Source organism: Spea bombifrons, chromosome 12, assembly GCF_027358695.1.
Source record: "Spea bombifrons isolate aSpeBom1 chromosome 12, aSpeBom1.2.pri, whole genome shotgun sequence".
NCBI lineage: Eukaryota > Metazoa > Chordata > Amphibia > Anura > Pelobatidae > Spea > Spea bombifrons.
In genome coordinates, this window is record NC_071098.1 from 21,009,052 (window position 1) to 21,023,922 (window position 14,871).

Genomic DNA, 14,871 nt, shown 5'->3' on the forward strand with positions numbered 1-14,871 from the left:
GGGAGCTGCAGTAAGCGCCTGCTGAGGCATCGCAGTGAGTGCCTTAGTGAAGTGCCTTAGTTGCCTTAGTTGGTTGAGTGCGTGTCTTGGTTTGGAAGTATGTCTGGGTATGTTAGTGTCAGAGTGGGTTTTTAAGTGTCTGGGTATGCAAGTGGGTATATTAGGGTATATATATTATCATAGTTTACGTGAATTAATATTTACTAGTAAAACTTTTTTCCCTAAATTAATATTAAGATTTTGGGGGGTCGTCTTATAATCGAGCAAATACGGTACTACTTATGTCCTGTCTACCCACTGTACAGCGCTATGGAATTTGGTGGTGCTATATATAAAAAAAAAAGATATGGAATGTTTGATTCTTTAAGTACGCGTTTCAATTTTTTTCCTTCAGATTTTTAAGTATGTTTAGCATATGATACCAGATAACTCAAAGCAACGTATCTGTAGTAACATGTAGAACCTTAGGACAATATTTATTCTAGTCTTCATTAAAGCAAAAGAAACTTGACGTTATAATGGTATTTGTATATCATAATTTTAAATTATGCTGTTAAAAGCGAGTGCAGTCGCATATTGGTCACGATCTCCCAATGAAAGAGGCTCTGTCACGATCAACTGTGCAATGACACTTACATATTAAAATAAGCAATGTCATGCTTACACTAATATGTTACTATCTTCAATTAACAATTATTTTACATACTTTACATTTATAACAAGATCTCTCAGTAATCCTCATCCACACTATTCCACTAACAAATGTTATAATGTCAGAAGCTACAACAATGGCGCTTGCTTCCCCTGGCCTGCTGAAAAGTTTAAGTAACCCAGAAGCTATTATACTTCCTCACATGTGGTTTAAGGAACATGATTATTTTACATATTTACACCCCTAAACATATGTGCCCACTTCAGTTCGTTCATATCCGCAGTACCTGCTGTGTAGCTACACAGCAATATACATATCTATTAACCACTTAAGAACCAGGCTGTTTATTTTTTGTACCCTTCGTGACTGATGCTGTTAACTTTTTTTCTTCTCTCTCGTATAGTGTACCCACAAAAGTTTGTTGGTTTTTTTTTGTGTATGTGTGCAAATTATAGGGCACTAAGTACAAGTAGTATTTTGCTATTTTAAAACCATTTTATTCTTCAAATCTGGTAATCCTGTCCCTATGACCTATTTGAGACATATTTGAAGCCGACCAATTCAATTTCAACATAGTTAGTGACGTGCCAGGACCGTCATGGCTTTAAACGGGTGCAGAAAGTGATCTACGTTCGCTTTCTGCACCCAAATGGTGTTGCTGTAGTGCCCTGATGTCGAGGCATTCAGCATCACTGAGATCTGCATCAGGGCCCGTGTCTGGCCCCTCCCTGGGGTGTCAACGTCCGCCATACACTGTATGTAAAAAAAATGGTTACATGATAACAAAAATCATTTCCCACTGATCTCACCGTCGGTGGAACCTTCCAGTTCCAAAAAATGTTAGAAAAAAAAAAGCTCCCCCAAAAATATAAATATATACCGTATTTTCCGGCGTATAAGCCGACTTTTTAACCCGTGAAAATCTTCTCAAAAGTTGGGGGTCGTCTTATACGCCGGGTACTGAAACTTAACGAGCCGGAGAATCACGATTCCCCACGAAGCCACGTATCTCTAGGGGAGGGGCGAGCGGAGATCGTGATCTCCCCAACTAGCCCTGATCAGCGGGCGCCCGATGAGCAGGCCTGGTTGGAGAGATCATGACCTCCCTCTAACTAGCCCAACATTAGGGAGCTTGAGGTCTGGCATTTCAGACCTCGGCTTCTGTGCTCCCTAATCACTACGCACCGGCTATTGATGCCGAGCGCGGGGATGACGTCATATCCCGGCGCTCGGCATCAATTGCCGGCGCGTAGTGATGAGGGGAGCAGTAAAGCAGAGGTCTGAAATGACAGACCTCATGCTCCCACAACTGGATGGAAGATAGAAGATGAGAAAGGTAAGAGATGGGGAGAAAGGGGTGTAAGTGCAGTGTGTGTGTGTGTGTGTTTGTGTGTGTGTGTAAGGTCAGTGTATGTGTATGGTCAGGTGTGTGTAAGAGCAGTGTAGGTATTTGTGTGTTTGTAAGCTGGTGTGTGTCCACACACACACGTATAGACATACACTGCCCTCACATAACCCTTCCTTTACACACATATACACGTACACACCAGCTTACAAACACACACATACATGTATGTATATGTCTGTGTATGGGCAGGTGTGTGTAAGGGCAGTGTGTGTATATGTGTGTTTGTAAGCTGGTGTATATGTGTGTAAAGGAAGGGTTGTATAGATGTATGTCTATACATGTGTGTGTGGACAGGCATATGTTAGGGAAAGCTGACCCACCCAATCCAAGCAGGCTTTGTATACAACAACCAGCCAATCACCGGTAAGGTACATTGCTTGCTGTGATTGGCTGGTTGTTGTATACTGGGTAGAGGGGGTAGTCTTATACGGCGAGTATAGCCCAAACTCTCTATTTTAACTGGAAAAGTTGGGGGTCGTCTTATATGCCCAGTCGTCTTATACGCCGGAGAATACGGTAACTATTTTTATGACCAAGTCCTAAAATTGAATTGGCCAGGTTCAACAATGTCCCAATTAACACAGGGGGCAGGATTTCCAATTTTAAAAAATGCACACGTCCTAAATGTGGTGGCGGGCTCATCATATCTCGGCCCTCAACTGGATGTTGGAGTCCAGAGCGCAGGAGTGTAAGAACGCACACAGCAAAAATGGGACACAAGCGCTGATGTTTGGTTATAGGTATATTAAACAAACCATCTAGTGAGAACATCTCACTATAAGCAGCAGAGTAGGAGGCATATTATGTATACAGAGTGGTGGGGAGTATGACGGTAGAAAAGTCCAGGTAAGTATCTAGAAGGGTCTGGGACAGGTAGCAAGCAAAATGGGGATATCCAGTAGGCAGTCCAGGTCAAACAGGTACCAGGCAGGCAGGTAAATCCAATAGACAGATCCAGAGTCTGGCATGAACTGTAGCTCCACAGAACCTAATGAACTTACAACTCTGTTACTGGGAGGCAGGGATATAAAGCCTGTTCATTAGGTCAGGTGTGGGAGGCAGGGTAATAGCATAACAAAACCCCACCGAACAGAAATACACAGCACATTCATAGCAAACGAAGGGTAAAACTTTTAACTATCCTGCAGTCAGGATAAAATCCTGACATGTGGCCTTTAACCGACAAACCCATGCATGGTTGGTATCACTGTACTCGGAAGACGTTGCTGAACACATATTGGGGTGTTGTGTGACAGTGACATATACCAGGAGCTATACATTTATACCTAAAGGCTGGTGGTAGAATAAGTGCATGGAAAGAGTTAAAATACTAGCATTTGAAATACCTATGGTTTGATGGGGTAAAGTGCATTGGCCGGCTTCAAAGGTACCCGAAATGGCACATGGGGGAAGAATTACCAGATTGGGAAAAAATGGTTTTGAAATAGCAAAACGCTACTTGTACTTATTGCCCCAGAACGTGCAGAAAAAGGCAAAAAATAAAAACGTGTATTTCTAAACTCAGGACAAATAGTAGAATCTATTTAGCAGATTTTTTTCATTAGCTTTTATAGATGAGTAAAATATTTTTCAAGTAAAAGTCAGAAGTCCAGTTTTTGTGTGGCGTAACATTTTATGATTTGTTTTTCAGCATTTCCACCTGCTGTGTTAGATGCTGGTAAGGGAATGAGCACAGATGCCAGGAAAGCTTGGCTTGAGGAAAATGTTGTGATACTTAAGCAGACATTCTGGTTAGTTTTTTATGTTATTCTAAAGTAAATAACTCTAAAGTAAATAAGTTCCTTTTCAAAATCTTTTTTTTTTTGTATTATAAGGCTGCAACAACTAATCAATAAAATCGATTTTCTTGAATATAAGATGAGGGTTTTTGCAGAGCAAATGCTCTAATAAAAAAAAAAAAAATACCACTCGTCTTATAGGGACTATAACACTAAGAGCCAGATCCCTCGCAGCACTGCAGGGGATCTGGATCCTCCTCTCTGATTGCCGGTTGGTATCTGTGCGATGCGTGTAGACAACCTCTGCTGCTGCTTGGGCTTCTACGATGGAGCGCTCCACCATAGAAGCCCTAGGGTAGTGCCGGCAGCAGCGGAGTTGTCTGTGCAGATGTTCTCCGGCTGGCAAAGAGGAGGATCCCACGCAGCGATGCATGGAACCTGGATCCTCCTCTCTGGCAGGCGGGGGACATCTGCAAGACACAGACAACCTCCACTACTGCCCTCCATTTCCACTGGGGCTTCTGTGACATGACCTTCTGGTGCTCCATCATAGAAGCTCCAGCAAAAGTGACGGTCAGCAGCGAAGGTTGTCTAGGCGCATCATGCAGATGTTCACCGGCTGCCCCCTCTAGAAACCAGGGAGTCTGGAGCATGGCAGGCAAGTCTGGGGGGATTAAGTGGTGTATAAGGCATATCTGGGGGGGGTGGCGGCATAAAGGCAGAGTAGCTTACCAGTGGCATATAGGGGTTATAAGGCATATCAGGGGGGGGGGGGCAGAGTGTTATACCAGTGGCATGTAGGAGGGTATAAGGTATATCGGGGGGCACAATGGCATATCAGGGGCACAGTGCATATCGGGGGGGGCACAGTGGCATATAGGGGGTATAAGGCATATTTGGGGCCGGCGTGGTATATAGGGGGTATAAGGCCAACTAATCCATTATGAAAATAATCATTAGTTGCAGCCCTATTGTTTTATACATAATTGTAATTTTTATTTATTTATTTAATATTAAAGGAACGTTAAGCTTGTGACACAGTGTATTGGTGGCTAGCCATAAAAATACTTTGCAAGGCTATTACTATCCCTTTAAATCACATAAAACTGTGAAGAAATGATGACCATCTTACAGGGTTATTCTTTTAGGGAATGTGTGACAAATAAAGCACAAATACAAAAATGGATATATTGAATTAGGTCACTGTTACAGGTTATAAAACATATAACATACAGAAAACATTTGATAATACAAAACAAAAAGGATACTCAAGCACATTCTTAAGAAACTTCTCTCAGCTCACAGGCTTCTTCAAAACACCATCTTGCGCAGCTTTGCTTTGAGTCTCCTGACCCAGAACACTTCTCTACGCTCTCTTTTCTTAGACTGTATTGCAGCGCCTAATTAGTCATCCCAGAATTTCTTGTACCTCCCAGAAAGTGGTTCACCTGACCCCTCTTTCCAGAGATTTCCTGTATGACCCAGTTATGGAGGAGATAGGCAGTCTATGTGAAAATACACACATCTATGTTAAAATACATATCCTGCTTCAGGTGTTTGACCCCCTGGGGCTATCCCATCTCTTTTGGAACTTTTGTTCCAAACCCTTTGTAGTGAAAATGACCTTACATTGTAAAAACAGCTATCTCACAGAAACCCAAATCTTCCCAAAAACATTATACATAAAATGTAATGTCCCATTTTAAAGGCACCCTTAATTTCTTACACTGTCTTATGGTGTTCCCTTTAACATAATAGACCAAATGTGGTCATTGTCTGTCCGCTATTGCAACCACCAATATCATGGAAAAATGTTTTTTGTTTTTAGTGAATTGCCAAACTATGACGTAATCCTTCCTGTACTGCTTGAGCACGGAATTGAAAACCTTCCCAAATATTGTCGACTCACTCCAGGTATAAGTTATGATTGATTTGATTTTGAACTGACACGAGTTTGTTTTTTGTCCTGCTGGAAAGTAGTCATCCATACAACTTAGAGCTACACAAACTAGCAGGAATGGAGAAGGTACGACTTTGCAAAATAGAACAGTGCTTTTCTTCAAAGTATAGTTGACCAAAGTGATAGACCCATCCTTTGAGAAAGATAGGTGCTACGAAAATGTTTTTCTTTGATAAATCTCACAGTGTCTCCCTTTTTTGTGTTTCTGCTAATATAAGGTATGCATCTCAAGGATTATGTTATATAGATTATCAGAATGTGATAAATGTAGTGATTCATTATAAATCTGCGTGGATCTTATGGTGTGAAGCTCTAAAGTTAAAAAAATAAATAAAAATAAAATACATTTTCAGGTGTTCCGTTGAAGCCGATGTTGGCACATCCCACAAAAGGCATTGGGGAAGTACTTAAGCGATTTGATGAAGCTGCTTTTACCTGTGAATACAAGTATGATGGCGAGCGTGCTCAGGTATAGCATATATAATGCTGTGGTATATGAACAAAACTGTGACTTTTCAGGATAGCTGAACATTTCAGCTCGTCAGTCTCACATATATTGTGAAGGGCCATCCCCAATGAGCTTTTCCTCCACGAAGGTTAAGATGGCCCTGCATTATATATATATAATATAGTTTTTTTTAAATCAGTGGTATGACTCAGAATATCTTTCTACATTAAGCATACGTTGGCCCACTTTTTGTGACAGGCTCACAGGGGTTTATTCTTAAAGAAACATGCTGAAGTAATTGAGTTGAAATGCGTAGCTCTCATTGCAGACGTATATTTTGTATAAATATATATAGGTGTCAACATCAAAGACGGTGTGTATAGCCAGTTATTTTCTGTTAAGCTCTGGCCAGTGCTGGGAGCCACTAGAGAGCACCCATAGTTACCACATTGGGAGACTACACATTATCCTTACGTTCATCTTATCACTATACCACAAGTTTTTTCTGGTTTTTTGTTTTTTGTTTTTTTTATCCTCACCTCTAAGGAAGCCCATGAGCCCATGAGGTACCATCAGGTATTTTTAGGGCTGCAACTAACGATTATTTTAATAATCGATTAGTTGGCCGATTATTTTTTCGATTAATCGATTAATCGGATAAAAAAATGAATGTAAATTTTTCATTTATTTAGTATCATTTACTAAACAAATGATGTTAAATACAAACAGCAGAATAAAAAAACTTTGATAATACATTTCTTGTCTTTATTTCCCAACCAGCCCCCCAATATATGCACATTTGAGCCCAGGCTTGCTACGCTGCCTCCCAGACATGCCATGCTGCCCCCCACATATGCCACTCCACGCTGCCTCCCACATATGCCACGCCACGCTGCCTCCCACATCTGCCACTCCACTCTACCCCCCACATGCCACTGTGCCTGATACGCCTTATACCCCCTGAAACACCACTCCATCCTCCCCAGACATGCCACCCTGTCCTCCCCACATATGCCACGCCACGCTGCCTCCCACATCTGCCACTCCACTCTACCCCCCACATGCCACTGTGCCTGGTACGCCTTATACCCCCTGAAACACCACTCCATCCTCCCCAGACATGCCACCCTGCCCTCCTCACATATGCCACGCCATGCTGCCTCCCACATCTGCCACTCCACAATGCCTCCCACATATGCCACGCTGCCTCCCACATCTGCCACTCCACGCTGCCTCCCACATCTGCCACTGTGCCTGATACGCCTTATATCCCCTGATACCCCACTCCATCCTCCCCAGACATGCCACCCTGCCTCCCAGACATGCCACTTCTCTACCCCCAGATATGCCACTCTACCCCCAGATACGCCTTATACACCCTGATACACCACTCCGTCCTCCCCAGACATGCCACACTGCCCTCCCCACATATGCCTTATACCCCCAGATATGTCACTTCACTGCCCCCAGGATTTAGATTCCCCTAAATTAACCCTAAACTTCCCATTAACCACAACTGCCCCTAAATTAACCCTTAACACCCCCTTAACCACAGCATCCCCTAAATTAACCCTAAAGACCCCATCAACCACAGCATCCCCTAAATTAACCCTAAACACACCATTAACCACAACTGCCTCAAATTAACCCCACACCCCATTAACCACAGCTGCTCCTAAATTAACCCTAAACACCCTATTAACATAACTGCCCCTAAATTAACCCTAAACACCCAATTAACCATAACTGCCCCTAAATTAACCCTAAACACCCCACTAACCATAACTGCCCCTAAATTAACCCCCACCTCCCCTAACTTTCAGTAGCCCAAATATATATATATATATATTACATACATATATACACATTATATATATATATATATATATATATATATACACACACATACACATTATATATATATATATATATATATATATATATATATATATACACACACATATATACATATACTTACAGTTAGATGAGTGTCACAGCCATGTGGTTCTGGCCTGGAGAAGGAAGGGGCGGGGCCAGTTGTCACAGTGATTACAGGGAGGGGGAGTAAGTAGGAGCTGCTGCTGTGAGACGGTGAGTCAGACTAAACGGATTATATAATGAGGGGGATTTTTCAGAGCGTTTGCTCTGAAAAAACCCTCATTTTATAATCGATAATAATCGATTCAACTAATCGATAATGAAATTCGTTGCCAACGAATTTCATTATCGATTATCGATTTTATCGATTAGTTGTTGCAGCCCTAGGTATTTTGTTTCACAATTATAAGATCAGCCAAAGGCTTCATTTTAACTTGTTGCTTCCTAGTATATATATAGTTAGTACCTTTGCGTGTACTTGTACGCATTGATATTGAATGTTCATTAAAGTTTTAACCCTGTCTATTGGGCATCTGTAACCAGCACACATACCAGTCAATTTTTCTACATTGTTTTCTCTATCCTCAAGGGCCGTAGTGTTTGCTGCAGTTATTTCCCTTTTTATTCTTATATCATTTTTACATCTGTCTAATCTTATTACCATATTTTTAAGTGGCACAGATTTATACAGAATTCACAATTATATTTTAGTGAATGCACAATATGCTTTTACAATACGCAAGATATTTTTTTGCCTACAGATACATATTCTGGAGAATGGTAAAGTATGCATATACAGCAGAAACCAAGAAAATAATACATCAAAATATCCAGACATCATCAGCAGGATTCCCAAGGTATGATTTAGTTAAATTTAGTTAAAAAATGCCAACATGGATACACCTATACTTCCTTATAAGTTTCCTGTAAATGCTGGAGAATTCACAGCAACTGTGAGAAACTAGGTCTTTGGAAGTATACACTATAATGCTATAAATTGAAGGCTAGCGCTCAAGGGAGTTATATCTGTAGGAGGCCAGAGGAGGGGGGATCAAGACAAGGTGAATGTACTTTTCCAAGGTAAGCAACATTTGGCCAAAAAGAAACAATCACTGCAAAATAAATTTTTGGTTCAGAGCTGCAGGGGACCTGGATCCTTTGATGCGCGCAGACAACCTCCGTTGCTGCCCGGGGCTTCTGTGACCAAACGCTGGCGTGAAATGACCTTCCGGTGCTCCATCATAGAAGCCCCAGCGGACATACGGGCCAACAGCGGAGGTTGTCCGCACGAGTTGTGCAGGTGTTCACCGACCGACCGACCGACTGACTGACAGAGGAGGATTCCCTGCAGAGCTGCGTGAGGCATATCAAGGGGCAGAGTGGCATATAGAGGTGGGGTATAAAGCGTATCTGGAGGCAGCTTGGCAAATGAAAGGAAATAAGAACAAGAATTCATATTAAAATTTTTAATGTATCCAGAAATATGAATTAATATTTACTAGTCACTTTTTCCTATAGGGTAGTCTTATATTCAGGGTTTCTTTTTTTTTCTAAATTAAAAAAAAAAAAAGAAATTGGGGTGTTGTCTTATAATCAGGGTTTTCTTATAGAGCAAATACAGTATTTTTGAAAACTAGGCACCCCAGGGTATTTCAAGTGGTCACAGCACATCCTGGGGTGAGTGTTCGGTGTCGCTGAATTCCCCGATCGCCTCCTAAACTTTTATAACGAGCGTCCGCCCACGGGGAGGGGCCAGACATGGCCCATGATGCCGATCTCGGTGTTGCTGAATGCCTCGAGGCATTACAGCAACACCGTTTAAGCGAAGAAAGTGATCACTTTCTAAGCTTGTTTAATGAAACGACGTGTCAGGCATGTCAATGGACGTTAAGGGGTTAAAAGCTCCCGCTGAGCCCCTGCAGACCTTTTTGGTGTTGCTGAATGCCTCGATATCAAGGTTTACAAAAAATCCCCAAACTTATTGCACTGGTAACTGTTGCCATGCCAGCATGTTTGTGAAAATAAAGGAAATATAATTTTTACCTATTAAATAGCTGCAAAATGGGCGGCAACGGAGTCTAGGGTGCGATAGGCCCAGCAAACCTTGCGGCGTACCGAGAGTCTGTCGGAGTGCCGGCTCTATAATACCCGCTGCTACCGCCGCTATTGCCGTCACCAGCGCACATACCGGGACCGCTGGGACTTCCACGCTGCTGTGGCTGTCTTAACTGCTGAAGCAGTTATCGTTGCGGCTGTCATCGCCGCAATTGCCGCGGCCGCCGCCGCTATCGGAGCCATACTCGAGGCTGCACTCGTGGAGGTGGGATTTCTTCTTTTTTTTTTTTTTTTTTGACCGGGAGCTATACGGAGAGAGCTGTGGTCTGGCCCGGTGAAGCAAGGATTCACCTGCGGGGGTGGACGGCTGTATGATTTGTGGAGGCTGCATCTTGACGCGTATGCCGGTTGAGGCCTGAATTAATAACTTCAACTTCAATATATGCTGACAAAGATATCTGACATAGACACCTGGAAACGAATACATTCTTCAGATAAGTGGATTTTCTCTTTTTTTTGATTTTTTTTTTTTTAATTTATTGCCGAATTACTGGATATTCTGTGGATAATTTTGTGGACAAAATCTGATATTTCTTATGGACTGTTAGTGTGGCATTCTCTCAAAAATTGGACTGTTCAACGAATTTCTTTCTTTTTTTTTTTTTTTTTTTTCCTGTGATATATGTGATAACCAGCATTTATTACTACACATAAGCTATATATGATATATTACTCAACAGCACTTACTCTATTGAATTACGTAGGAAGGAAAGATCCATCACTATTACACATAAGCTATATATGATATATTATTCAAATAGCACCTATTTTATTGAATTACGTAAGAAGGAAAGATTCATAAGCGCAAAATAGAGTGCTATTTAGTTAGTCACCTCAGAAGAAAAAAAAATAAAAAAGGCAAGAAGGGGGAATAAGAAAAAAAAAAAAGGAGAAAAAATAAATATGGCGGCAAAAAAGCCCTCTGAGAAATCCCTTAGAAAAGAGAAAAGGGACGAGAAAAAAGACAAACCTGAGAAAAGATTATCCTTTTTTCACCACAAGCCTCTAAACTCGAGAATGAAAGATCAGTATTGGAACAAACATTGAATACAAGCCTTGGGGAGGAAGAACATCAAAAAATCAATTCAGCTCCCGCAGGAGATTTAACCCCCATAATTCAAGAACAACTTAAAATGGACTGGATGATCAATTTGAGAAAATAAAATCTGAAATACAGATGCAGGGAATAAGAACTGACTTACTATCCGTTGCCACACGGGTGAAAAAAAATGAAGAGAAACTAGAAAATGTAATTATACAAGACTTGTCTCACCAAGTTAACATTACACAGAATACTACAAAGATAGAGGCTTTGGAATTGAAAATAGCAGATTTTGAAGACCGTGCAAGACGAATCAATTTGAGAATAAGAGGAATCTCGGAGAGTTTAACAAATGACGCTTTAGAAAAGTTTCTTAAAGACTTATTCTCAAAATTGGGGATTACTCAAGAAGCCCATATACCTATATGGGAGTTTTACTACAGACCCGCAAAAGCATCAGATTTGCCCTCGGAAATACCCCGTGATATTTTGATGGGCTGTGCAAACCTTCAAACCCGTGAGAAGATTCTAAGAATGTATAGAGAAAATCCATTGTCAGAACCGTATAATAAAATCAAAATCCTTCCAGATCTTTCTTACATTACATGATCAAGAAGACGGCAGTACGCGCATCTTACAACCATTTTGAGGAAAAATAATATCCGATATAGATGGACTTTCCCGACTAAAATTACGCTTACATATGAATTTAAAACTTGGACTCTCGATACACCTGAGAATTTGGAGAAATGGTTACAAGGAAAAAGAATAAATTATTATTATTTTTTTTTTCCCCTGATTTAAGACACCGTAAAAACACGACATTAATATTATAAGCAATATATATAAGTATTAATTTTCTACACGAATATTTCTAACTATTTAGTTAGTAAGTAGCTAGGATGAGATAATTAAATTAATTTGGATTTAGTGCACCCTACGAGGTGTATTAGGTATTCCACTTGAATTTATATGTCATAATTCTATATGACGAAATATGTTTTTTGTAAATCTAAAACTTTTTTGCACTATTTCATCTTGAATCTATGATGTAAGCAGACGCTAATAGTAAGCGTCTGCTTACATAAAAATAGACACATTGATTGGACACATTAAGTTAATGGAAGTAGCTAGGACACACAGCTTTTACAGATACACACTCGTTTAAATCTAAATGAGGGTTCATTACATCTTTATGTACAATTTATGGGCGATTTAATAGGAAACGTTTGCTTACATAACAAATAGACACATATGGTCTGGACACATTAAGCTAACTGAAGTAGCTAAGACATATAGCTTTGACAGATACACACTGGTAGAAAAAGGGAAGAAGAGAGAAAGAAGGGAAAAGAAAAAAAAAGAGAAGTGTTTGTCTACACAAAAAATAGATATATACTTATTGGTCACGTTAAGTTAATTGAAGTAGCTAGGACATATAGTTCCCACAGATATACACAGTTTTAAATTTAAATGATTTATTATTTTGTACATTATTTTTTTTTATTATTTTTTTTCTCCTTGTTCTCTTCCAACAGAGCCTTGATGACCCTGAAATCAAAAAGATACTATAAAGGAAACAGGGCAGATAAAATGTTATCCAATCAATTGAAAAAGAAAAGGGAAGATAAGATGATTACTAGAATTATATTTAAAGGAAAAACATTACTAGCCCCCAATGAGATAGGCCATGCTTTTAATGAATTCTATGAAGAGCTATATAATTTGCCAAATAAGTCTACAGAATTAGATGTAAAGAACTATCTCTTGGATAGAACACTTCCTAAACTCCCTAAACATGTTTTGGACAACCTAAATGAAAAGATATCTTTAGATGATGTTCATAACGAAATACATAGATTACGGGAAAAAAAATCCCCTGGACCCAGATGGTTTCGATGCAACATTTTATAAAATATTTATTGAGGAGATCTCACCATGTCTAGTCCGAGCCTTTAATGAGGGTATGGACAAGGGGATGCTGCCTGAAGAATTTCTAAGAGGTAATATTACACCAATACTTAAAGCAGGGAAGGAACCTGACAAGATAACTACCGTATTTGCTCGATTATAAGACGACCCTGATTATAAGACGACCCCCCAAAATCTAAATATTAATTTAGGAAAAAACAAAAAGCCTGAATATAAGACGACCCTATAGGAAAAAAAGTTTTACTAGTAAATATTAATTCATGTAAACAATTTTTTCATATTTAATAAAAGCTATGATTGAGAAAAATATATATTTTTTTATTTCCTTTTATTTGCCAACCTGCCCCCCCCAGTTATGCACATCTGCCCCCAAGGTTGCCACTCTGCCCCCAGAAATGCCTTAATCCCCCTTTATTTGCCACTCTGCCCCATGATGTGCCTTTTAACCCTCTATATGCCACTCTGCCTCCAGAAATGTCTTATGCCCTCCTATATGCCACTCTGCCCCATGATATGCCTTTTAACCCCCTATATGCCAGAGTGGCATATAGGGGGTTAAAAGGCATTTCTGGAGGTATATATATATAACTGCTAACAGCAATCAAACTCCTATCAAGCCAAGGCAGCCAGTACATGCTGGAACCTGGGGATGATAGGAGTTTGAGTACAGCCTCCCTATGCCATGCTACCACCCCCCCCTTACACATCCATGCTATCACACACACACTCATTCACAAACATTTAAATACTCATTCATTCCATTAATCACACATACACACTCAAACCCCCCACCCCCTTACCTGAACTGCAGATCTCCCACTCAGAGACTTCTGCAGGGGCCTGGCTGTGCGAGCAAGTTCTCTGGCCCCGCCCCCAGAGGAAGGAGGGGGAGGCAGAATTATGTGACACTCTGCTAGCTTCCTGCTGCTAATAGAAGAGACGCTGCTAGGGACCAAAGCAACGGTAAGCAGCCTGGCCCCAGCAGACATTTTTTTGAGGTCTAATTAGAAGACGACCTCGATTATAAAAAAAACCTCGTCTTATAATCGAGCAAATACGGTAGTTATAGACCTATATCCCTTTTAAATATAGACGCAAAAATATATGCAGGTATACTAGCTCAAAGATTAAACAGTGTTACCGCAGCTGGTCCATACAGACCAAGTTGGATTTATTAAAGGACGTTCTGCATCTAACCATATAAGAGCATTATTGGGAATTTTTGAAGAGAATATAAAAACTAAAATTCCTCAGTTGACCCTATCTCTTGATGCTGAAAAAGCTTTTGATAGGGTCAACTGGAGATATCTAGCAGAAACTCTGAAAGCATTCGGGATAAAAGGCAGGATTCATCAAGCAATAATGGCCCTTTATAAGAATCCGAGAGGTAGAGTGATTGGGTCAGGAATTAAATCCAACTGGTTCCCTCGCAAGAGATATTAGAAGTAGCTCTGGGATAGTGGGCTGTGGAGAGGGAGAAACACAAAAAATCAAACTTTATGCAGACGACATATTACTTAAATAAGACCCAGTGAACTCAGTGAATCAGATTATGAAGCTAATACAATTCCAATTCAGTTTTATCTCTAATTATAAACTAAATATAAATAAATCAATAGGGCTATCATCCTATCTCAATGAAACACAAAAGAAAGAGAGAGAATTGGTTTCGGATGCACCAATGAAACCTTAGTATA

The 14,871-nt window shown here is 40.4% G+C and overlaps 1 protein-coding gene across 3 annotated transcripts in view; it reads left to right on the plus strand.

The window, feature by feature from the left end:
• Positions 1–14,871, plus strand: part of LIG1 (DNA ligase 1) — a 193,576-nt gene that overhangs the window by 122,156 nt on the left and 56,549 nt on the right. For all 3 annotated transcript variants that reach the window (XM_053451461.1, XM_053451460.1, XM_053451462.1), the window contains exons 15-18: positions 3,712–3,811; positions 5,628–5,713; positions 6,113–6,228; positions 8,847–8,942. In XM_053451461.1, coding sequence (XP_053307436.1) covers positions 3,712–3,811; positions 5,628–5,713; positions 6,113–6,228; positions 8,847–8,942 — 398 coding nt within the window. The remainder of the gene's footprint in view (positions 1–3,711; positions 3,812–5,627; positions 5,714–6,112; positions 6,229–8,846; positions 8,943–14,871) is intronic.